The 26723-nt window shown below is 32.4% G+C and overlaps 2 protein-coding genes across 3 annotated transcripts in view; one reads left to right on the forward strand and one right to left on the reverse strand.

Annotated features, from left to right (window-relative positions):
- Positions 1 to 6136, reverse strand: part of Rpp14a (Ribonuclease P/MRP subunit p14 a) — a 35417-nt gene extending 29281 nt beyond the window's left edge. The window contains exons 1-2 of the mRNA XM_085817198.1: positions 5949 to 6136; positions 5753 to 5849 (exon numbers count right to left, since the gene is read on the reverse strand). Coding sequence (XP_085673324.1) covers positions 5753 to 5849; positions 5949 to 5995 — 144 coding nt within the window. The 5' untranslated portion in view covers positions 5996 to 6136. The remainder of the gene's footprint in view (positions 1 to 5752; positions 5850 to 5948) is intronic.
- A 229-nt stretch (positions 6137 to 6365) lies between these two features.
- thoc7 (THO complex subunit 7) overlaps positions 6366 to 26723 on the forward strand; it is a 53757-nt gene continuing 33399 nt past the window's right edge. The window contains exons 1-3 of one of the 2 annotated variants that reach the window (XM_085817197.1): positions 6366 to 6523; positions 6613 to 6736; positions 7745 to 7808. In XM_085817197.1, coding sequence (XP_085673323.1) covers positions 6709 to 6736; positions 7745 to 7808 — 92 coding nt within the window. In that variant the 5' untranslated portion in view covers positions 6366 to 6523; positions 6613 to 6708. The remainder of the gene's footprint in view (positions 6524 to 6612; positions 6737 to 7744; positions 7809 to 26723) is intronic. The other variant, XM_085817196.1, reaches the window with a different exon arrangement.

Consider the following 26723-nt stretch of genomic DNA (forward strand, 5'->3'; position numbering starts at 1 on the left):
ATTCTAGCATTTAAACTTGTATTCCATATTAAGATTTAACCAGGGCTTAATTTCTAAAATTAGAAGTGCCGGAGCCCTATGGAAAACCGTCAGCAAAGAGGAACAAGAGTAAATAAATAAATAAAATGACTATTAAACTCATTAATAATTTTAAAATTAAATAGTTAATTACTATCAAATTAATTAATAGCTATTTAGTTAATGTTTATATATTGTTATTTAATCAATAATTATTATATAATTAAATAATTAAAAATAAATTAAATGTAAAGAGATAAATTAAAATTTAATAAGTAATTTTTAATACAATTTTATTGCTAAAAATAAAATTTTCGAGATAAAATTTCAACTCAACTTGTTATTCAATTATGTAAAAGAAATGTCACAACCTTCTTTTTCAGGGCTCCGGTGCGATCCGGCTAGAATTATGATTTATTACAAAAACTAAGAAGCATCGGAGCCGGGATCTGGTGAACTCCAGTGCAATTTAAGCTCTGATTGTAGGGGGGAAAAGTTCTTTTATCATCACAAAAATTAAATATACTTAAAATATAGCTGATGAAAATTCAGATAATGCTAAAAAGAGAGCGAAACAGAATGAGGGTATGAGTGTGTGGAAACAAAAAATGAGGGGAATCTCGGTGAGAGAGAACGTTTTCTTTGACCGTGGCTCTTTGCTGATATAATTATGGCCATCAAGCGGATGTGTGTCAGGGGTAAAATGAGTCCTGAATCTGACTTCTAAGGATGAATTTAAAGTTGCTGGTTATGCTTTTTGCCCCCTCGTATTTGGTTACATTAGTGGATACTGTGGGAAGACGATGTATAGGACGTGCTTGTGCAGTTTATCTCAGTATTTCACTCTTATTGTACTCACTGTCACTTAACACACATTTAAGAACACAAATTTTCCTTCATGCAAGGATAACTAACTGTAACCATCGATAAGAATACACTAGATACGATTTCATGGCAAGAAATTTACGCGTTCCTAAACAAACTCCCCCAAATTTATTGCCCTTCTTAAAGGGAAAGGTTTCCGCATGTGAGTGACGGGACTTTACTTAAACATCTCATGTTCTCATGAGCTCATATTTCTAGGGAAATAGAGTATTGTAAGATCTGCTTATTGTTAAACTAAAACGTTAAGAATTCTAAGTTTTCTTTCCTTGAAATTGTGGCTCAGTTTTATGAAAAGAAGTACTGAAGCTCATCTTATTTTGGGCTTCGGTGCGCTCCAGCTAGAATTGTAATTTATCGTAGTTTACGTGAGATGAGATCACTTGGAGCCACGTGATATGAACCAGCAAATCGGGATGTTGTACCATGAAAACATAGTAAATTCTTAAACTAATGTCTTTTTACAGAATTTTAAATGATATTAAAATGTTTATGCCTTCAAAATAAAAAATTCTTAGAACATTTGTTAACATTCTTTTATGTTGTCGTGAATAAAGACTGCTTGGCAAGATTTGCACCAGCGAAACAGAAAAGTACCTATAGTTCTTTACAGGCAATCAAACCTGCAAAACTATCCTTGCTCTCTCACAAGTAAAGTCAATTTTTATTTGATCTTCACATAAAGAAACAGTATTTTCTCTTTTTATATATATAATTAAAAATCCTATAAATATTTCTTTTAAAAAATTAAAAACTTTTATAAAAGTGATGGTCACTAAACTTTTATAAAGCAGTGCATATCTGCATATCATTTTATAAAGCAGTTCATAACTTTTGGTATAATTCATAAGTATAATACCTGTTTGGAACTTGTCATCTGAATCATTAGTACACATTAAATGGTTTTAAAAAACCCCAAAATATGATTATTTAAAATACAACAGAAAAAAAAAAAAAAAAAGACTGGTCATGCCTTTAAATTAAAAAAAAAAAAAAAAAAAAAGTAAATATATAAAATGAAATTTAAAAAAGTGAGAAATTTTCCTTTTATGTACAGGGTGTTTCAGAAAATTGATCACAAACTTTCATGAGAGATAAAGTACACCTAGACGATGAAAAAACACATAGCAATGCACAGGGACAGGGAAAAGTGGACGGAGCACCAGAACTTTGTCAGTGACTTTTACAGGTATTGCTCCGCCGCACTACTGTACCCAGTAGGGCTTTCAGTTGGCCCGCGTCGGATGCTAGCCTAACAAGACATTTACATAGAAATTTTACATTAATACTAGACTTACGTATTGAATATACAATTACAAAAACACGGTATACAATTATTACAAAGAAATTAACCTATTAACAAATGTTGGATTATGGCAGATTAATATAACATAATTACTTCGAACATAAATTAAAAAATCTTTCATTGTACATTCTACTTCATACAAACAATATATTTACATTAGTATATCTAAGTACATCGAATTACAATAAACAACTTTTTAAGGAACTAAGCGGGGAAGAATTTTTTTGTGCATCTCATTGTACTTAGTCATATTCCTACGACAAATTATCTTATTACAGTCAAAAGTCGTTAATTTGGACACCCATAATGCGGAATGATCTATAATCCGGACCTCAAAGCTAAAAACTTTCTGCGCATGCGCAGCGTTGACATATGCGCATAGGCATTTACGTGTGCGCATAAGACCTTTTACGACTGCGCATATGCGTGTGCGCAAGTGCAAAATACGTTTTCGCGTGCGTGTTTTATGTATAACGGACGGTATAAGCTAAAATTATCTAATTATCTATTTCAGTTAATGTTGATGATTGCATTGTTCCTTAATCTTCGAATTGGATCCCTTATTATTTTTTGCAGACTGTAAGAGCAATTTTATAAAAGTAAACTTGAACTTTCGATTATGTCAAATAGAATTTCCGATGCTGGAGCTCGCAAAGGATCTACAAAACGAAAGTATGTTTCGATGACCATCAAACAAAAAGTGGAATTGCTGCAAAAAATGGATAAAGACATGAAGAATGTGACAGAGAGGTTAGTGAAAACGAAAAAATTTCGATTGACAAGTTAGTCGTTATTCTCGGCATAGCAATTAAAGGGACTTGAACAGCAGAACTTTGTAACTGAACAAGAAATTATGTCTGTTTATAGAATTAAAGAAAAAGTATTATCACATAAAACGAAGCAACTTAAACAACTTACATTGAAAGAAATGTTTATTAAAGTTAACAAATAAATATGAAGCTTTTTTTTGTAAATTTTGATACCCTTTAGATTATAATTGTTCTTCATTTCATAAATTACGGTTTCATATTTTTAATTTTAGAATTTCTGCATGCCATCTTACGAGATTTAAACTGATGATCTATAATCCGGAAAAATCGATAATCCGGAATCGCCAAAGTCCTGACGAGTCCGGATTAACGACTTTTGACTGTAATACATTTCCTTTCATTTTTTAACTTGTTACACATAATTGCATCAGCACTGAAGTCTTGTATTATTATTATTTATTTATTTTTGTAAATTAATGTATCTCATTCCTAATCGTTAATGTAATAGCAATTGCAGCAAAAATTGCACGGAGATGAGGAAAACTATGAAATCATTTTAATTAAAATACTTTCTTTTCTGATAAATTTTGCCAAAGTAAGTGTTGCTCATACATTAGAACTGCTACCATTACTTCATTCCTGCATGTTAATAACAACACAAGAAAGAAAGGATATGAATAGGGCAAGAATATACGTTTATTACACTTAGCGCAGTGGAAACCAAAGTATGAGAACAAAAACAGACAATCATTACCAAAGAAAGTGTTTGAAATTATGTTCAAAATGTTTCCTCAACATATGATAGGCAGGAGTGGTTCGTTGCATTGGCCAGCAAGATCACCAGACCTCATTTGCATTGATCCCTCTGAAGGGTATGTCAAGACACTGGTGTACAAAACCCCCATTAGAAGTGCTGAGGAATGCGTTGCATGCATCATAGCAGTTGCTGGGAAAGTCCAAGACATGCCTGGTATTTTGCCAGAACATCAGATCTTCGACATGCCGGAGATACGAGACCTGCATCAGGGTCCGGAGTCATAATTTCAAAAACCTTCTTTGATGACAATCATTGTCAATTTTTGTTCTTATTTCTTGATTTTTGCTGTACTAGGCATAATAAACATGTTTCTTCACCCATTTCATGTTCTTCCTTTCTTGTGTTTTGTGTTGTCACTACAGCATTAGGAAAGCATTTTGGACCATGCATTGTTGTTTGATTTTCCATTGTCTAGGTGTACATAATCTCTCCTAAAAGTTTGTAACCAAGCTGCTGAAACACCTGACAGACCATAATAATTGTGGCTGAATATTCAACAATTAGGCTGTATAATGGATGTTTCCTGAAATCTGTTATGCTTGTAATTCAAGTTATTTTTAAATATATTTATTTTGTATTTTCATTATTATTTAATATCTCTGCGTAGTTCTGATATGAACATTTCAGGTCTTATACATTTCCAGTTTAAAATCGCATTAAATTAACATGTTATAGCATTTCATTCATACCACGTCATAAATTCCTAATATCATCATTATCCTCTTTGTACAATTTTCTTTTCTATTATTAAGAAAAAAATTTGGTCACTTTCATTTAGATTGCAAATAAACCAATGTTAAGTTCAAGAGCTCTTGGATTGGCTATTATTTAATCCAATTAATATTATATCTAAATCTTAGCTTAAATCAGGACTTGTACCTCTAGGTAAGTACAACAGTATAATTCAGATGCTCCTATGCATTGCCTACAAAGTATATGCAATGATGATTATACAGATGGTCATCTGTTATGGTGGTTATCGTTGAAAACACAACCAGCAAAATTCAATACTATTATTTTGTTATGCCTTCTTAAACAGAAGTAGCTGTCTTAAGGTAACTGCCATGAGAGGTTCAATTTATTTATAGTATTCAAGTAATGCTTGTTTAATATTTTTGTTGTTACTTATGCTCACTTGTCTGACAGTAACATCAACCCAAACCCACGAAATTCCTCGTGGCAAGGAGCGTAAGATACGCCTGTTGTTGGCAATTAGCCTTGAGCATACAGGTAACAGTGTGATTTTGCTCAGTTCCGCCCCCAATTTTGATGGAGAGCACCCGGGGGAGGATGGGTCCGAGGGTCCCTCTCCCCTTCCACCAAACCACACGAGAGGACTTTCGGCTTGCCACATATTTAGACAGCCGCACCGACAGTATACATTTACAAGCATAAGTGTCTTCTCAGGATTTGAAACCGGGCCTTTGGGCATGGCAGTCAGCGACACTAATCTCTATACCGTTTAGGTGCCACTCATTTAACATTAAATTAAACTATATTTAACAAGTCCTTAAAAATCAAAAAGATTGAATGATTTCTTTTTTTTTTTTTTTTTTTTTTTTTTGTTTACGAGAAGGAAATACATCCATATTTGAGCACATTAGGTGACTGTCTAAATTTACATAACGATAAAACTTCCTCAGATTCAAATTAAATATAATCGGTATGTAAAGGGTAATATAAATTAAATTCAGTATCAGTAAAATATAAATCCACTTGACAATGGCATAATCAGAACTTTCCCTTTTCAACACCTCATAAACAAAGTTCACTGGGAGGTAAAGCTTAAGTTGTACTTACAATGGATTACTGTTTAGGTCTATACAAATTAAATACGAATTATAATTTTTCAAATTCTGCATATTAGAGGTTTTTTTTTTTCATTTTTGACGTTATATTTCTAATATTAAATATTTGCATGCATGACTTTAAAGCACAAAAGAAAAAAAAATCACGTACATCACCATACATAATTTTTAGAGCCAGACAAATAGCATATTTAAACATTTTCTCATCCATTTCAACTCCTGTTTTCCCATATTCTTCTCCAAAATCTCTGAAATGTAAAATTGTATACAATTAGGTATTACAGAATAACATTGCAGTATTAATCTTTTCATGTAGAAGATTTGAATTCTGGAGCTCGAAAACTTACAACTGTAAATCCATATAATATTTGGAACTTATAGAAGTAATACTCATATTCACGCATTTATTTAAAAGTAGGGATAATCATATAATCAATCTTGCTTTTTAAGCAAAAAGAAAGTAGATGAGGACTTTGCTTAACGCCGTTTCCTCCAGTCCGTGAGGAATCATATCTCAAAACATGTGTTTTTGTTTATAATGTTATTCCTGATAAAAGTATCATTATCAATATAACGATTCCCGGTAACTTTTTATAATACTTTAATGAAAATTCGTCATAATGTGGCAAAAATAAATTTATTTCTAAACTAAAAATAATAAAAGGAATAATATCTTTCGAATTATAGAAAAGTATTCTATAAAATTCAACACATATCGCGGCTAATCAGGGGAGGCTTCTACTTTTTATGGAAAGAGCTTTTGGCAACAGTGATTGTTTGCCGGTTCACACGATTTCGTAATTGTATTTAAGATTTGTAGACTTTATTTTATTTTATTTCTAGGATCATATAAACTTGTGCATTTTTTACAGTGTAAATATGTCAAACGCGTCTTCTCAAGGGTCTATTCAAATTAGTGATGGTGTGTTTTCCTTATATGTTGCTTTATTACCATCAGCTGCTTAATTTTGCACATACAGATATAATTTCCGTTATGATATTCTGTTTTAGATGAAGTATTCCGTCGTAAACTACTTATGGATGGAGAAGGAATGGGAGACGATAGGCGATTAAATATCCTTTTACGATCCTTTTTTAAGTGGTGTGATGGGAAAGAAGATTCTGAAGAAGAAATGTATGTTATTTATTTTATGCCATAAATTAATTAGACAGTTATATAAACATAAGACTGTATTTAAATATGTAACAATCTACTATTTCATGTTTTATTTTCTGTACTTTATCAAATTATGGAACCAACGGGTTCTTTGCGGATGAAAACCCGAAATTTGTTAAGATTATAAACATTTATAATTTTAGTTCTTCATACTACAATATCAATTGAATGTTTTCTTCATTTTATTCTAAATCTATCGCATTTTCCCATCATTTAATAATCAATTGTCGCTATGCACATGTTCATAAATGCTGCGATTCATATTGTCTTCTTGTTTTATGCTTTATCAAATAACATGCAGATCTTCAAGGATTGTTTTTATGCATTTCCTCCCTATCATCCAATACAGTGCTCAGTTATATGTGCTTTCATTTCTGCCAAGGACTATACACATTTAAATTCGACCACTGCGTGCCGCGTTTTTCAAAAACGCCAACTTGGCACGTTCTCGTGTCTTGTCTCCTGGATTTGCAACCCCTCCAGAAAACACTACGCAAGGTGCGACATTTACAATACCGAACAGTTAAATACAAAATAAAATTTGAAGCAAAATTTTGAAAACTGAAAATTTTTTAAAAACAGCGTAATAATTTTAAAAAACAAACATGGTTAAGAAAAGGTAGTAAGCTTCAAAAACTTAAAATCGTTACAAAACACTGAAGAATTAAAATAACATTCACCTATAAAAAAAGGTTGATCTTTACAATATGGTAACTGGTAGTTTGGCGACATTTTGGAGGCGATAAAGGTTACTACCTGGGACTTTGGTAATAATGTGAGCAGTACTCAGTTCCGATTACGCATTATTTTGTGTGAGGGAAATGAGAGATCATGGGATATGTCATGTGATATTAATGGACGAATTACGGTTCTTTAATCGGAAAAGGGGGGAAATCGGGAAAAAATCTGGAAATTTTGTATTTAGTTTATTCTGTGTTGTGTGAAACAGTGTTCGTGAATTTTTAGATCCCATGGCCGTAACTAAAGAAAAGTTTATCGGACACGTAATCAAGATTCTGAAGAAGATGAGGTAAGTTAGTATTTTTAATTATTTGAGGATATTATTTTTATGCATTATTCTAAATGTAAGGTGGAAGTAAAGGAATTTGGTATTATTGGGAAAATTGTTATTAGCAATGATTTAGTTTAAAGTAATTAGGATTGTAAGGTAATTTTTATTAATTTAATGTATGTGCTCATTTATATTTTAAGTAGTGTTTTTGAATTTAATTATATTTTAATTAAATGATAGTTATTTTGTGAATTTTATGTTTGTAGGAATTTGGTATACGTTTCAGTTGAAGTAAACGTGCATGGAAATAATTTAAATATTTGATACTAAGTATTTGTAATGCTTGCGGTATGAATTCGTTGGTGACATGTATAATGTAATAGATGATTTAGAGGTAAAAGTTTTTGGATATTTTATTTATTTTATATGTGGAAATGTTCATATTTGGAAAGGGTAAATACTTTTTCGCGATCAGGTAATTTCATATATGTTCTTTTTACCGGGTTTAAAGATTGAGAAAATTGTCATGTATTTTCGTGAAATTTTTCTAATTTATGAGAAAAAAGCAGTGTACATGGATATAGTGAAGAGTGTGTGCAATGCCATTTTTGTGCAATTCTGGGATGTTTTTTTAAGTAAAAATAAGTCGGCGTGTACATGGTTTATGTGTATGTGTTATTTTGAAAAACGCGTAAGGAGTATGGTATTGTGCACTTTTTCCCAATTTTGCAGTGAATATTTGTCATGATTAAGCAGTTTTGTTAGATAAAATTTCTAGCATAAGTGTAATTCGGCTAGTAGATTGTTGGAAGAAGTGTTCAGTAGATAAAAAGAAAAGAAACATGTCTTTACTTCGTGAAGACAAAATGGCGGCGGGAAAAAAAAAATAGAGGGTTGCTGTAGGAGAGTTGGTTGCCAAAAAAACGCCAAGTTACCATAATGTAAAGATCAACCTAAAAAAATTCTGGAAAGTGCAGAATAACCCACGGCTTGACGCGTTTTTAAGAATTGCACAAACTCGATATCCATGTACACATCGACCTATTTTCACTTAAAAAAACATCCCAGAATTGCACAAAAATGACATTGTGCACTCTATTGACATTATCCATGTACATATCAACCTATTTTCACTTAAAAAAATCAAAGAAAAATGACAAAAATCCAATTCTTCTTACTCTTGTAAAAAGCACCAAACAAATAAGTGGGAAATTTTCAAAGCTGGAAATCCTTTCAAAAAAAAAAAAAACCTAATAACTTTAAAAACTTAAATCGTTCAAAAACATAGTAAGTTTAAAGAACATAAAATCTTTACAAAACCCTCAAAAATTAATACTTTCACTTCCAAAAAATTTTTAAATATGAAAATCCAGTCCTTACAAAAACATAATTTTAAAAACTAAAAATCATTACAAAACACTGGAAAATAAAAATAATTTCACTTGCCTGAAAAGGGGTAATCCACTCCTTTCAGCCTAAGAACAAAAAGTAACGAATTCTCGAAATGTTCTCGAATTATTGTTTAAAATAACTGCACCTCTACCATCTATTATCGTCTACACCAAGCAAAAATTCTAAATTTTAAAATACATACTGAGCATGCGGGAAAATGCTCTGAATTTCACGCTCAAAAGAAATTCTTAATTTAAAACAATTAAAATTGACTTGGATACCACTTGATGCATTTATCAATCTCGTAAAAAGCGTCAAACACAATGCGCCAAATAAGTGGGTGATTCTGCATTTTAGTCTTCAATTCTTAAAGATGTTCAATTTATTTTGTTGTACTGAAATTATAAAATATTCATTAATCAGTTTGTAGTGAATAAAAATAAAGCCAGTCATATAGCTTCTGTGGAAGCAGCAAACAGTGATAAAATGTAAAATTTTGTAGAAAAGCAAGGAACTGCAAGCTTTGAAGCAGAATTTAGTAATGGTAAATCAAGTAAAACAGCTTCAAGGATATGAGCTATATTTGCTGAAAGTATTCTAAAAGAAAGTAAAAAAAAATCCAAATACTTTATTTGGAGGAGAAATCCATTAAATGCACTTTCTTTAAATAGAAGAATTAAAGAATGAGTAATAGATTACCGTTAAATGTTTTTAAAAAATATTTGGCTGTAAGAACCTAGATATGATTTTCAGGAAGACATATTAATGGGGTTAAATATTGTGTAATGTTTATTTTAAAATAATATTTTAGCATATAAATTTGATATTTCTAAAGACATAAAGTAAGAAATTTAGAACAATTTTTTTTTTTTTACATAGGCCAAAAATTTGAAATTCTTAAGTAATAAATTTCAAATAATCCTATAAATGTAAAAAAGAATTTAATAAATGTCAAAACCAAAACTCTTCCAATTCAAAATTCAATTCACCTCAATTCAAAAATTAATGAAATTTAAAGAAAAAAAGAACATAATAGCAGGGCTGTGAAGTCGATAGGGAAAATGACTGACTCCAACTCTTGGAATTCTGAAGACTTTGACTCCGACTCCATCATATATATGTAAACATATTCACATGGGTTACAGCTTATTTTTTTAATATAAAAGAAGAATGCTACAGGGAAGAAATTGATGGCAAAGCAAATTATTTATATCAATTAGATTTATTTTGGAATGGAAAAACTGGCATTAGCAATTTAAGAAACAGTATAGCTTCCGCTAGATCTTCTTTGTTAGAGGATCATAGATCTGATTTGATAAGAGTCTTTCCACACTGACTTGAGTAAGAGGAAGAGCTGTTACTGTTAGGGTTACTTCTTTTAACTTTTCAGGATAGATTTTTATAAGGTGACTTGCAAAAGCAATCATATTTCTCTATTTCTTCAAAGGCCATGTAGAAATCTTGTTTGTATTTTTTCATTTTCATATCTTAAAGCTGTTGGTTCTTTATTTTCATTTGCTTTGCCTTAGCCTTTTCAATATTATCCAAAAATATTTCTCAAAATCTAATTCATCTCTGGCAGAGGATGATAGAGACTCAGTTGCAATGTCTGCAGTTTGGCTGTCCTGATTCAAACTCTCCAATTGTTCTGAGAATAATTTCATTCTTAATGAAAGTTCATAGATAACTTTCTTTGCCTTTTTAATTTGTTCGTCATCCAAGAAAATTCGATGTGTCGGATCTACATATATTGAACCCAGCAAGATCTCATCATCTAGCAAACTAGTTTTTCTTTTCTTTGTGAGCAATCTAGTTTCTCTTTTTTTCATTGAAGAAATGATTCCTTTTGCAATAAATTTTATGCAGAAGCGGCGATTTCGCTGCTACACAAAGCCGAAATAACAAGTCAAAGAATTGCACAAACTCTGTGTCCGTGTACCACTGATTATCACCAAGGGGCACCCATATTGTAGTTATAATAGTAATGCTTTGGAGATTTTCAATGTAGGATATTTTTTTATCAAAATCATATATAAATAGCAAATTTTTGTGTTTTCAAGTACCATAATTGATTTACCCTGTGCACAGCCAAAGTGTACTATGCATCTGGACTGGAATTTTCTTAAAACACACCTGGAAAACTTGGAAAAGTCAGGGAATTTTATTCTTTGAATTTAAGTCTAGATGCTGTGTTTGAGTGGCAATCCTGCAAGTAGTTAATTTTTTTTTTTAACCATAAAGTAACAACTGGTTCACAAAGTGTGCAGCAAATTTCTCGCAATTCAGACTGATTTGAAATCAGAATCTGAAATCTTTGAAACGAATCGAAGAGTTTTGAAAGGCCATAAAGATATGAATTTACAATTTTGTTTGGATTATTATCATTTGATTGAAAGGCATGCAACAGTAAAAAGTAAAGAAGGGGTCTTCGTGGATATTTACTAGCTCTACTAAAACTAGCAGAAAGGCATTTCTAGAGGTGATTTTACTTATGGAGGGGGCACTAAGACCCACAGGATGGTTCTATGTGTCCACTGAAAAATGTGACAACAATAGAAGAATTTAAAAAGGGATTTTTGTCTGGACTGTGCCATCTGCCTGGTTTTAAGATATATTGCACTAAATCAGATCTTTGAATGAAAAGGCTAAGTAAATGTAATTGTAATCAAACGTAATTGTGAAGTAATTATATTTTATGTATATAGCCATAAATGTAACTTCCCTGTTAAATGCTCATGTAAGAACAAAAGACAGATTCTGGGAAAAATATTTATTATAGTAAAAAAGTTATTTTAAATGCTTAAAAATAATACAAATGTCAATTTTAACAGCATCTTTCTACTTCAAAAGGAAATTGAAAACTGTGACCTATTTTTGATTGAATTTGGGGAGAAAATTAAACAGTTAAGCTGGTACATATTTTCATATGTGTTAGTTTTAAAATTTAATAAAGGAGGAGTTTTTTTGTTAATTTAGCAAGAATGTCAGTGTCTGTTCGATATTTATATGCAGCTGTATATCCAAGCACTTTCTTGACATTCGGATATGGCAGCCTACTGCAAAGCAAAGCAACCCTCATAGACTATCTGCTGAGAGTTGTCGTTTTGAAGATCCACAGGCTTCTGTGTATAAGGGGGTATCTGCATGGCACTTAAAGATGGTCATGTCATGTTTAAGGCTCTTGCGACCAACTGCCTCTTTATTCTAAAAAAATAATAACATTTCTGGACCGTACCATTTCTAGATTAACCTATGCTACAAACCTTGCATAAAGCTGATAACGCAGTTATTTCGGAACCTAAACTCTGAGAACTGAAATCTTTCTAATGTAAATGAAAACCTTCCTCTTAAGTGAGCTGCCATATTGGAATTAGATAAATGCTTAGACTAAATTTCTTCTGACTGCTTATAAGCGTCTGTAATGCTTACGATATAGGTCTTTTTGATTACTTTGAGTGATATACCCACTCATGCTGCGTAGATGGCTAATTTGTTCATTTCTTCTTTAAAAAAAAACCGCTGCTTGATAATTAAACTTTGCATCATTTCTGAATCAATAGTTTCATAAGTCATTTATACAAAGTGTTGCAATGCATATGTTTATGTAACAGTGGTTGTTGATGATAATGATGTCAGTTTAATCCTTTAGCCACTAATGTTCATTCCAAAATGTTTAATTAATAAGGGATACTAATATTTCTTTGTCAAGAAATTAACTTTATCCTTTTAGATTTAGACTTCTAAAAAAAGTGTATATAGTAATACCCTGAATTTATGTAATAGGTAGGACCAATAAAAAGCGTAAGACAATTTGCATAAGATGAGCATTTAAAAACATATGAATTTTATTTAAATAGGACCAGGAGCTAAAAAAATACTTTTTTTAGAAGAATTGTAAGTTTTCATCCATATCAATGTGAAGTACAGTACAAAGTCTTAATCCGGGCTCGTCGGGACTTCGGCGATTCTAGATTAGGGGTTTTTCCAGATTATAGATAATCAATTTAAATCTGCTAAGATGGCATGCAGAAATTGTAAAATTAAAAATATGAAACCATAATTTATGAAATAAAGAGCAATTATGATCTAAAGAATATCAAAATTTACACACACAAAAAAAAAAAAAAAAAAAGAGCTTAATATTTATTTGTTTACTTTATTAAACATTTCTTTCAGTGTAAGTTATTTAAGTTGCTTTGTTTTATGTCCTAATACTTTCTCTTTAATTCTATAAACAGACGTAATTTCTTGTTCAATTACAAAGTTCCGCTGTTCAAGTCCTGTAATTGCTGTGCCGAGAATACCGACTAACTTGTCAATCGAAATTTTTTCGTTTTCACTAATCTCTCTGTCACTTTCTTCATGCCTTTATCCTTTTTTTTTTTTTTTTTGCAGCGATTCCACTTTTTGTTTCATGGACATCGAAACATGCTTTCGCTTTGTAGATCCTTTGGCAGATCCAGAATCGGAAACTCTTTTTGACAGAATCGAAAGTTCAAGCTTACTTTTTATAAAATTGCTCTAACAGTCTGCAAAAAATAATAAGCCAGATCCAATTAGAAGATTAAGGAACAACACAATCTTCAACATTAACTGAAATAGATAATTAAATAATTTTAGCCTAGCTTATACCGTCCATTATACATTGAATGCGCATGCGTAAATGCTACTCATGTGCAGAAAGTGTGTAGCTTTTAGGTCCAGATTATGGACGTCCACATTAAAGACTTTGTACTGTAGTATTAAAGTAAATCTGCTACATGAAATAGAGTTATTTTGGTGCCAATGGCTTTCTGAATTTAATTCATCTGATGACCTTTTATCTATAACATGGATTAGCTAGCTTTTTTTTCCCCCCCCCCCATTTAGCCTGAACATATTCCTCCTTAGAATATATGTTCTCCAAACTGTGTAACCCTTTTCCAGTTGAGTGAGACCTTCTGCCCAGTTTGCAAATGTCATACTTTTCTGCTGGAGGTGAATTGGATGCTTTATTAGCTGTTGGAACTGGGTAGTAGCGGTGTGCTCATGTATCACTATAAGTGCAGCAATTATCAATTCCGTTATTTAATAGCTTGCTGACATCATTATTATTTACTTTAAAATGAAACTGCAGGGCAGTATTGATAATTCTTTCTATTATATGAGTAACTTGTTCATTTTCTGAATAAGGTGAAACAATTTTTTGGTGAAATAATCTGCATAGTAGGTGGGGCAGAGAAGGTAGGATGGAAAATAAGAAACCATATATCTTGGAGTTCATATAAGTAAGTGTATGTATATGTAATAAAAAAAAAATATGATGTGTACACCACATGACTTCCTTGTACGGAATATTAAATTATATGCATTTTTTCTTGCATTTCATTTAAACTTATTGGATTGAATTTAATCTACTTCGCTGACAGCGCATAAACCACAATAGAATAAATGCATTCTTTAAAATTCACTCTAGTATTTGTTAATCATAGTGACACTCTGGCGCTAGATTCACTTAACAGTATTATATTTCGTTCATATTATAACCCATAATGCACAAAATTTATATCATTTAATGAATAGAATTATCTAATCATTGCCACATGTTCTATTCAAATACTATAATAAAGCTAGAATAATGTATAAAAGAAATTAAGCAAACAAAACAAAAAAGAAACAGTTTTCACAGATGATTGAGTATTTCTCATTCAATTAATTCAGTTCTCACTTCGCAAGAAGGCAAAAATAAATAAAAACTCAAAATATCTATATTAAAAATTACGAAGTAAATCTTAAACACTTATTTCCTCGAAAAAATTCCAGAAAGGATTAAGCATGATTTAATTGGCAATAATAAATGAAGGCGTTATCTTTGTTGTTGCGAAGCTAAGTTTCTCTAGATTGGCAACAAATCCATTAGTCTGTTATTTCAGTGGTTCAGTGTAAACAATCAGTGGCCGACATCAAAAAAAAAAAAGGCTTAGTGGCACTTAAACAACTTTAAAATTGTTGATAATTCTAAAAATATTCCATACCGATTTACTAAAGGCATAAAAACCTTAACCGGAAGATAAAAACAACATAATTCAATCATTTTTGAAGCAAAGAAAATTCGCAAACATATAAGAGTAAAGAAACTGAGATCACTGAGTCGGGTAACAGAGAGGATATATATATAAATATATTTATATATGTTTGGTGCGGCCGATTGCAACCAAAATACGAGGTGCACATCTACATGTTATAGCAGTCCTATATACAAAATTTCAATGTTCTGAGGCTTCTCGTTTTTGAGTTATGCGAGATACGTACATACGTTCATACAGACGCCACAAAAAATTCTCTTCAGAATTAATTTTAAAGCAGTTTTATAATTTTTTTGGAGGAAACGAGTCTTTTATTCTGTCCTTATGTACAGATATCACGCAAAAGCATCGTTAAATTGCATTTGATAGCGGTCAAAATGGATATTTTCGTTGAAATATGCTGCCTGAAACTTTTCGCGATTACAGTACTTCCTTTTTACTTCATACAAGGAAGTAAAAAAAAGAAAAAGTTGTAGCAATGTTGTTTGGCATAGAACGTAGATCCATATTGAAGCCTAAGCATTTTGATCACATAGAATGCTAATCCATAATGAATAGGAACTTTGGCAGTCAAGGCAGGTTAAATTCCCTTTTTATTTAAATTCATATTTGAGGTTACAACTCACTTGGAACTCTAAATGTGCCTATTTACAGAACATTTACATTTTTAATACTAGTAGTATTGCGATAGGAACAGAGCACAGCAATAGAGATGCAGGCGAAGTAAGCATTTATCCAATTCCAATATGGCAGCTCAGTAAAAAGGAAGATTTTGATTTACGTTAGAAAGGTTTCAGTTCTCAGAGTTTAGGTTCCGAAATAACTGCGTCATCAGCTTTATGCAAGCTTTGTGGCATAGGTTAATCTAGAAATGGTGCAGTCCAGAAATGTTATTATTATTTTTAGAATAAAGAGGAAATAACTAAATTAAAAAGCTATTACAGTAAAAAGTCGTTAATTCGGACACCCATAATCCGGAATGATCTATAATCCGGACCTCAAAGCTACAAACTTTCTGCACATGCGTCGTGTTGACGCATGCACGTAAGACCTTTACGGCTGCGAAAATGTGTGCGTGTTTAATGTATAACGGACGGTATAAGCTAAGCTAAAATTATCTATTTCAGTTAATGTTGCAGATTGCTTTGTTCTTTAATCTTCGAATTGAATCCGGCTTATTGTTTTTTGCAGACTGTTAGAGCAATTTTATAAAAGTAAGCTTGAACTTTCGATTATGTCAAATAGAATTCCCGATGTATATTTACTAATATATAAAGAATCTACAAAGCGAAAGTATGTTTCGAAGTCCATTAAACAAAAAGTGGGGGGACGCAGCGGCGCGCATAGAATTGGAAGTTGATCTGTCAGCAGTATCCATATCTTCAGGGCAGATGTTTTTATTTTATTTGGCTTGTAATTCCTTACTAAATGTAGTATTTCATCTTGATGTACTCCATCTTTGATATGATTTAAATCAAATTCCTCGCCATTATAATTAGCTTCCGATAATGAAGAAAGTGACACAGAGGTTATTGAAAACGAAAAAATTTCGATTCACAAATTAGTCGGTATTCTCGATGCAGCAATTATAGGACTTAAACAGCGGAACTTTGTAACTAAACAAGAAATTATGTCTCTTTAATAGAATTAAAGAGAAAGTATTATCGCATGAAACTAAGCAACTTAAACAACTTACATTGAAAGAAATGTTTAATAAAGTAAACAAATAAATATTAAGCTTTTTTTTTTTTTTTTTTTTTTTTTTTTTTTTTTTTTTTTTGTAAATTTTGATACCCTTTAGATCATAATTGTTTTTTATTTCATAAATTACGGTTTCATATTTTTAATTTTATAATTTCTGCATTCCATCTTACCAGATTTAAACAGATGATCTATAATGCGGAATCGCCGAAGTCCCGATGAGTCCGCATTAACGACTTTTGACTGTACTAAATTAAATTATAAAGCTGATTTATGTATTTTCTATCATATATATTATTTTTGTATTTTGATAGATTCTATATAGTTTATTTTTGATTTACAAGCATAATTCATGTCGGGGAAGTTTTCAAATAGGCAAAGGTTTCTAAATTACTTTGGTTTTCTAAAAAACTTTGTTTACTCTTTTTACATTGGCTGTTTACGTTTAATTAATATTTTGATCCTTAGTCAATTTGCTTTCCAAATTTCTCAAAATTCCTTTAGTTTAAATTTCTTTTTTTAAGTAATTCACTACATTCGATTTTACTGTTGGTTTTGAATATTACTAGTATACCCATGGCTATATGGATGACGAAACACGAATTGAGTAATTTAGGAGTTAGGTTGCAGGCAACTTCCCCTTGATAAGATCTATCTTCTGCCTGCTCAACAATTATTCACTTAATTAAGACACAATAACACGCCGAATAAATACTAATTCAGAAGTCAAACAACAAAAATCAGCGTTATATTTACAAAATTTTCACAGGACTAGTTTCGATGGTTTTACCGAACCACCATCTTCAGCTGCAAAACCGCAAATGAACAAGATAGGAAATAATGATTAGATAAGATAAGAAAGCCTGGACAAGAATAAGCAAGTGGCGCCATCTGTTGGTGAAACCAGAACTAAAACATAATTTCTTTAAAGGCCGAAGGCAAATTTAGATTGGAATTAGAATCGTTAACTAGAACAGAAAGATTTTTATGAATGTAAAATGCCTCTAGAAAATCCAGTTCTCCAATGGAAGATGTTTTTTGAATAATTTTGGCAGCAGAAAAACTGAAAGTGTGGTTTTCGGACCAACAATGTTGAGCAACAGAAGACTTCTGTGTTTTCTTTTTTCTAACATATGCCTCATGTTTCTTGACACGAAATTTTAAGGCTCTTTTAGTTTGGCAAATGTAAATTAAACCACACTGGCAAGGAATTCATTGTTGAAAGAACTTTATTTAAATCAGCTTTATTACCTTCAAACAGAGTAAAAGTATCGTCTACGTAGCGGAACCATGCCGGGAAGTTTAAAGTTTCAAACAATTTTGATTCATAATAATGCATGTAGATATCAGCCAAGATGGGACTGAGGGGGCTTCCCATGGCTAATCCCTCAGTTTGCTTGTAATATTTATTTTGGAAAACAAAATGTGTTTGTTTCAAACAGAGTTGAGTGAGAGAAATTAGCTCATCAATTTCGATGCAAGAGAAATGAAATTCGCGAAGTCTGGTTTCTAGACATCTTAATGCACCCTCCACTCGGACATTGGTGAATAATGATTTTACATCAAAAGAAACCATGAGTAAATTACTAGGAGAAATGTTTTTAACTTTTTTTACAAATTCTATTGAATTTTTTATGGTGTAAATGTTATTGTCTAATAGAGTTGAAAATCTAGAAACTAAATATTTAGCTAATGGATATGAGGCAGTACCTAAATTTGATACAGTAGGACGGAAAGGAATACCACTTTTATGAATTTTGGGAAGAGCATATAATCTGGCACAATTCGCAACAGATGGGATAAGTGAATGTTTTAAGTTGCCTGAAATGATTTGCGAAGATTTGATCACAGTTTTTATTTTTGACATGTCCGAAGACATTTATCATTCCTTCATCCGTTAATCGTTTCACTAAATTACGCCTGAAACTTTTTACTTAAATGTAAATGTAAAAAATTGATCCCCAATTTTATTCAAATCAAATCTAATCAAAAACCTTCGAGTCGCGTTTCAATAATTCTGTTAAATTGCAAGCTTGCCTTACTTCGGTCCATCATAAGGGATATTACGTATTTCCAGCGTCATTCTGACTAGAGGGCGCTGCGTTCGTCCTAATAGTCAGTGGCAGGCAGGATACTAAAGGTGTAAGACATTGAAGGCAGAGATGCCTAATATTATATCTAATTGATTGAAAATTTCGTATATTTTCTTGTAAATAAATGTTGTTATTGTTAACAAAACCTCTTATTATCTCTTGGATGCACCTTTAGTCTCACAGAACCATTAGATGGAAAATTGGTGCATCTTGTCCGCGAATGTGGAATACCGGAAGTAATTAGTCATCATTACTGGATTATATTTCTGAGAAGTTTGGATACTTTACGTACGCTTTTGGATACGTAACATTGCATACTGGACTGTGGAGGTAAGACCTTTTGAACTCACAAATTCGGAGTTAATATGGATAAGCTTTCGAAAATAATTGAAAAAAGAAGTAACGTTCGCGCTAGTGATACTAAACTAGTTAAAAGAGTGCAGAAGCTTGATGAAGCCGTCGAAGACGTAAGTTCATTATCAGAACTACTGGAACTATTAGAAACGAAAGAGCAGATGTTGAAAAGCCATGATTTAGAGGTGGAAGCACTCATAGACGATCCGGAAAAATTTAAAGGTGAATTAAAAGCTTCGGAAGAATACGATGACAAAATATTGTTAGCTAAGATTAAACTAAAAAGCAAAATTAAAGAATTAGCAGCAGAAAATGTTCAGCGGACTTCTTCAGTTCTTAACACATCTAGTGTTTCGGAAAACACTGTTACGGCTTTAAAATTACCAAAGTTAGAAATTTCGCGATTCTATGGTGATTCTGGCAAATTTATGGAATTCTTAAACTGTTTTGATAGCGCAATCGGTTCAAACAATTCACTTACGAAAATTGAAATATTCCAATATTTAAAATCTCTTCTTTCTGGTCCTGCATATAACGTTGTTGCGGGTTTTGAATTAAATGAGAAAAACTATGAATCATGTCTTGAGCTTTTAAAACAAAGATATGGTAGAACTGATTCTATTATAAATTCTTACATGACTAAATTATTAAGCTTAGAACCCGTGAGATGTTCGTCTAATGTTAAGGGTTTGCGTAAATTATACGATGAAATAGAAGTTAATATAAGAAATTTGCGTTCATTAAATGTAACGGAGGGTTCATATGGGCATTTATTGAATCCATTATTATTGAAGTTGCTACCACAAGATTTGGTGTTAGATTTTCACCGAAAACGAAACAGGGAAGTGAATTGTGAGGTTTCGGAAATTATTACGTTTTTGAGGAATGAAGTCGAATCTAGGGAAATTGCCGAAACTGTGATGAGCCCCCTAAAAAGTTACGAAACAAAACGATCCTTTTCCCAAAATTATCAAAGTGGTCAAACTTATCAGAAAAACTATTCAAAACCTAAAAATATATCAACCGCTTCAGCATTAAATACACAAATAAAAAATGTTTGTTTATTCTGTGACGGTCATCACGATTCCGTAAGTTGTAAAAAATTGGATGTAGAACAAAAAATAAATAAGCTTAGGACTGAAGCTAGATGCTGGTGTTGTTTCCAGAAATATCACGTGTCTCGTGTATGCAGGGCAAAAATATCGTGTAAAAATTGTTTAAGCAATTTTCATCATGAGTCAGTGTGTAGAAAAAATAAACCCGTTAATGTTACTTTGAAAGGTTGTGAGAAGCAAGTGGAAAGCGAAACTGTTTTGAATTACTCACAATCTAAATCTAATAAAAGTGCCGAGAATATTTCTGTGTCTCATAGTAATATTTGTACCAAAAATAAGCCCTTTTTGCAAACATGTACAGTTTTAGCCTGTTCGGATAAAAATTCAGTCTTAACTAATGTTATTTTAGACAATGGTAGTCATCGAAGTTTTATTTCATCTCGATTAGTTAAAGAATTAAAATTAAAGCCAATACGCTACGAAAGAATAGCTATTTTTGCTTTCGGAGACAAAATAGCACGTGAGATAGGAATACGGTATCGTTTCATTGACGTTGCGCAATAGGGATCAAAGTTCGAAATCGTACGAGTTAGAAGCTGTCATAACGGATTATATATCTAATTTGTCCTTGAAAATTCCTGATGTATCTATTCGCAGTGCGTTGAAGGAAAAAGGTTTTACCTTTGGCTGATTCATTTTCTGGCGACTGCCAGACGGAAATACTTATCAGATGCGATTCATTTTGGGATATTGTTTATGACGAGAGAGTAAAGTTAAATGAAAACATTACTGTGATAAATTCTTGTTTCGGTTGGTTACTTGCGGGAGTGAAAGGAAGTAATAAATTGACTAATAATTATGAAAATGTATGTTTAGTCATGGACTCTTCTTCCATTTTGTGCGATTTGAAAAAATTTTGGGAAATAGAAGAATTTCAGTCAAACAAAACTTTTCTGAATGGGATAATCAATTGATTGAAAAATTTGAAAATTCTTTGGAATTTAATGGGGAAAGGTACGTTTGTAGATTGATGTGGAAGGAAAACTTGGGACCTGCAGTTGGGTTGAATTCTAATTATGACGTTGCGAAAAAGCGTTTTGATTCGTTAAAGCAAAAACTAAATAAAAATCAAGAAATTTATGACCAGTATAAACAAATTATATCGGATCAGTTAGAATGTCAGATTGTGGGAAAATGTGTTAATGAAGATAAAAATTCAGGGTATTATATGCCCCACAGAGCGGTAATTAGGGATGACAAGGAAACAACTCGAGTTAGAATTGTTTATGACTGTAGCAGTAAGGCTAATGAAAATAATAAATCTCTTAATGAGTCTCTAGAATCAGGAGTAAATCTTTATGCAAATTTATTGGACATAATTCTTAAATTTCGAGAATATCAAGTTGCATTTTGCGGAGATTTAGAGAAAGCTTTTCTTATGATAGAGATTGCGGAGGAAGATAGAAAATACCTTAAATTTTTGTGGTTTTCCGAAGAGGTAGGTCATTCAACCGAAACTCTCCATTTAAATCGTCTCCCATTCGGTTTAACTACTTCGCCATTTTCCTTGGCTTGTGTTTTGAAATTTCACATAAAGAAATTTAAGGAACTTCATCCAAAATGTTATGACATGTTAAATTCTTTTCTTTATGTTGATGATCTCTGCTATGGAGCCAATACCGTTCAAGATGCTTATCATTTAACATCTACGGCAGTAAAGATATTAAAAGCAGCGGGATTTCATTTGAGGAAATTAAAAACTAATTGTCCGGAATTGTATAAACTTTGGAATGAAAACGGATATGAGGAAAATACTGACTTCGGTCAAGGAACAGGTTTCTTGGGATTGAAGTGGGATCCGATTGAGGATAAAATTAAATTAGATTTAAGAGGATGTTAGGGATTCCATTGATGCTAGAATCACCAAGCGTCACGTTTTGAGAGTTATTTCAAAAATATTTGATCCATGTGGACTGATCAGTCCCTTTGTAATCACTGTGAAAATTCTTCTGCAAGAGATGTGGGAACGTGGTCTACAGTGGGATGAAGACTTGCCAAGTGACCTACAAAATAAATGGAGAACCTGGTGTTCTGAACTTTGTGAACTTGAATCAGTATCTATTGAAAGAAGGTTTTTTGAAAGTGTAGAAATAAGTGAACTTTCTCTTCATGTGTTTTGTGACGCTAGTCCCAAGGCATATGGGGCTGTTGCGTTCCTAAGGTACGTGAATTACAGTGGCCAAATCAAAGTGAGCTTTATAATGTAAAAGTAAAGTTGCTCCTTTAAAACCTTTGACTCTTGCAAGATTAGAGTTAATGGCAGCTCTCCTCGCTGCACGTTTAGGAAATTATTTACAAGGTCTATTTCCTAATTTTGCGAAACAAATTTTCTTTTGGAGCGACTCTCAAATCGTCCTTCATTGGCTGAAAGGATCTTCTAAACAATGGAAACCATTTGTCGCCAACAGAGTAGCTCAAGTGCAGTTGCTGACTCTACCAGAGTGTTGGAACCATTGCAGTGGCTCCGACAATCCCGCAGACCTTACTAGAGGAGAATCGGCTAGGATGATTCTTACAAGTTCTCTGTGGTGGTCAGGCCCTGTTTGGTTGTCTAAACCACTTCACTCGTGGCCTCTTCAAGAATCGCTACATGATTTTAATGACATCTGTGACGAACGCGTTGTAGTGAAAGAGCGACGGACTACACTGGTTAATTCCATGGTAACCAGTTCAGCTAATGGAAACTTACCTATGTCGTCGTTATTGGACATTAATGACTTCAGCAAATTAAGTAGATTACTGCGTGTTACTGCTTGGATTAAAAGGTTTGTGCACAATTCTAAACCTAATTCTACAAAATTAAATGGACCTATATGTGTTCCAGAACTTGAGCAAGCTTTGCGTTTTTGGATCAAAGCTACTCAATTCAAGCATTATAGTACAGAAGTTACCCAACTTCTTTCTAAAGGAACTAACGATAAGAGTTCACGCATATTTAATTTGAATCCTGAACTTGATGATAATAACTTACTTTGTTTAAAGGGACGTCTACAGTTTTCATGTAACGATATGCGAGCTAAACATCCTTGGCTTCTTCCATCTAATGATAAATTTGTTGAACTACTTATCTGTGATTCTCATACTAAAATGTGCCATTTAGGTGTTGATGCAACTTTAACACATTTACGAGAACAATTCTGGATTGTTAATGGTCGTCAATTTGTGAAAAAAGTGTTAAATAACTGTCTGATTTGTAGACGATTCAAAGTGAAATCTGGAATGCAGGTGGTTGCCCCTTTACCGCCTGATAGAATTCAAGAGCATCCACCATTTGATGTATGCGGTGTGGATTTTGCCGGACCATTTTTTGTTCGTGATTTTAATTCAAAGTGTTATTTACTTATATTCAGCTGTGCAGTGACAAGAGCTATCCACTTAGAAGTAGTTCTTAACATAAGTGCTGATTCTTTTTTGTTAGGATTTCGACGATTTGTTTCTCGTCGAGGATTATGTTCCACTATATATTCTGATAACGCCAAAGCTTTTAAAAAAGCAAATAGTGAATTGAAAAAATGGTGGAATCAGATAGATAATGATCAAGTTAAAAATTTGTTTGCTTCTAAAGGAATAGTTTGGAATTTTATAGTTGAAAAAAGTCCATGGTGGGGAGGTTTCTGGGAGAGACAGATACGGACGGTTAAAACCTGCTTAAAGAAAATTGTTGGACGATCCTCTCTTTCTTTGAAGGAATTGGAAACTGTTTTTTCGGAAATTGAAGCTCTGGTTAATTCCAGGCCTATCACGTATCTGTACAACGAACCCTCAGAACCCTCTCCACTCACCCCATCTCATTTTCTTATTGGTAAAAGATTGGTGTCTTTACATGTAATAAAACATAAAAATGAAAATTTAAATGTTAATAGGAATTCTTTGGTAAAGAAATATAAATATCAGCAAACACTTTCGAATCACTTCTGGAACAGGTGGAGAAAGGAATATTTACTTAATCTAAGATCAGCTTATATTTCTCCACAACCAGGTAAAATAGTTTCATTTAAAGTGAATGATATTGTTTTGATTAATGATGAGCGTTATCCCAGGAATATGTGGATGATGGGAAAAATTTTAGAGCTATATCCAGGAAGAGATGGAAAAGTTCGTTCTCTTCTTATTCAGACTCCTAAAGGACAAATAAAACGCTCAGTACAACTTGTGTATAATTTGGAAATTAATCCTTAATTGTGTTAGTTTAATTGAGTTGCAACCTGTTAATGTTCTATCTGTGTATTAATTATAGTTTAATTGTGCTTATATTTTAATGCTTGATATTTGAACAATTTTCTTTGGAAGTTAAAAGTGTAATTGGTTTTTGTATGTTAAGTCACTGAATAATTTTGAAGCTTTGTATTTGATATAATATGCTATTATATTTTTATTCTTGTAATTTTAAATGGTTCCTGAATGTAAATTTAGTTGAAATTCAATGGTAAGTCAACTCAAGTGAGTTCAGGTGGGGAGTATTACATATTTCCAGCCAGCGTCATTCTGACTAGATGGCGCTGCGTTCGTCCTAATAGTCAGTGGCAGGCAGGATACTAAAGGTGTAAGACGTTGAAGGCAGAGATGCCTAATATTATATCTAATTGATTGAAAATTTCGTATATTTTCTTGTAAATAAATGTTGTTATTGTTAACAAAACCTCTTATTATCTCTTGGATGCACCTTTAGTCTCACAGAACCATTAGATGCAAAAAGGGATACATGTCAACAATTGTCCAAAATTGAACGTGAACTCTATAAGCTTCATCTGAAACTCGCTAAATCATATCCAAAAATTCACTGCCCTTGAACAAAAGTCTTGGTCTAGAACAGAGAATGCAGTTAACCGTCATAAAAACACCCTTGCAGTTAAATTCGAAAAACTTCTTTTACAATCTTCCAGTTCAAGAAGTTCAAAAAATCTTCCCATTGTAAACATCAAGCCAATAGTTAATATTTCTAATGTTAGTCTTTCAGAAGAACAAGAGAGAATTCTAAAATATAATTTTAACTTTTCACAAACCTGTAAACCCTCGATTCCAAAAATTTTGGCTCCTATCGAAAAAGCTTTCAAGTTCAGTAAAGTTTCAGATTCACAGAAAGAAATGATTAGGCATCTTATCGCTCATAATGTGAAATTCAATAATAAACCTTTGAAACCAAATCTAACTGCGAGAAAAAGAGCTACATTGCGTGAAATTCATTCTAACCCGGATATTATTATTTTAAAGGCCGACAAAGGTGGCCAGATAATCGTCATGGATAGGAACACTTACATCGATGGTGTCATTAACTCTTAAACGAAGAAGCATATAATCCGATCCCTAAAGATCCTTCACCTTCGGACTTGTCAAAAATAAAAACTGCAATCAAATCTTCGCAAATCATTTCAGGCAACTTAAAACATTCACTTATCCCATCTGTTGCGAATTGTGCCAGATTATATGCTCTTCCCAAAATTCATAAAAGTGGTATTCCTTTCCGTCCTATTGTATCAAATTTAGGTACTGCCTCATATCCATTAGCTAAATATTTAGTTTCTAGATTTTCAACTCTATTAGACAATAACATTTACACCATAAAAAATTCAATAGAATTTGTAAAAAAAGTTAAAAACATTTCTCCTAGTAATTTACTCATGGTTTCTTTTGATGTAAAATCATTATTCACCAATGTCCGAGTGGAGGGTGCATTAAGATGTCTAGAAACCAGACTTCGCGAATTTCATTTCTCTTGCATCGAAATTGATGAGCTAATTTCTCTCACTCAACTCTGTTTGAAACAAACACATTTTGTTTTCCAAAATAAATATTACAAGCAAACTGAGGGATTAGCCATGGGAAGCCCCCTCAGTCCCATCTTGGCTGATATCTACATGCATTATTATGAATCAAAATTGTTTGAAACTTTAAACTTCCCGGCATGGTTCCGCTACGTAGACGATACTTTTACTCTGTTTGAAGGTAATAAAGCTCATTTAAATAAAGTTCTTTCAACAATGAATTCTATTGATCCTGCTATTCAGTTCACTTTTGAACTTGAGACTTGCAATTCTCTTCCGTTTCTCGACATTCTGGTCACACGTAACACATCCAACTTCAGTACTACGGTTTACCGTAAACCTTCATTGGTTTGCCTTCCACCACACTTAAAATCATGTCATCCGACTAAACAAAAGTTAGCTTCATTTTATTCCTATGTTTTCCGTGCTCTTCAAGTTTGCTCCTCCAAAC

Source organism: Stegodyphus dumicola, chromosome 5 (assembly GCF_044657685.1).
Source record: "Stegodyphus dumicola isolate Sdum_Otavi_A_Nest chromosome 5, ASM4465768v1".
NCBI classification, from domain to species: Eukaryota; Metazoa; Arthropoda; class Arachnida; order Araneae; family Eresidae; genus Stegodyphus; species Stegodyphus dumicola.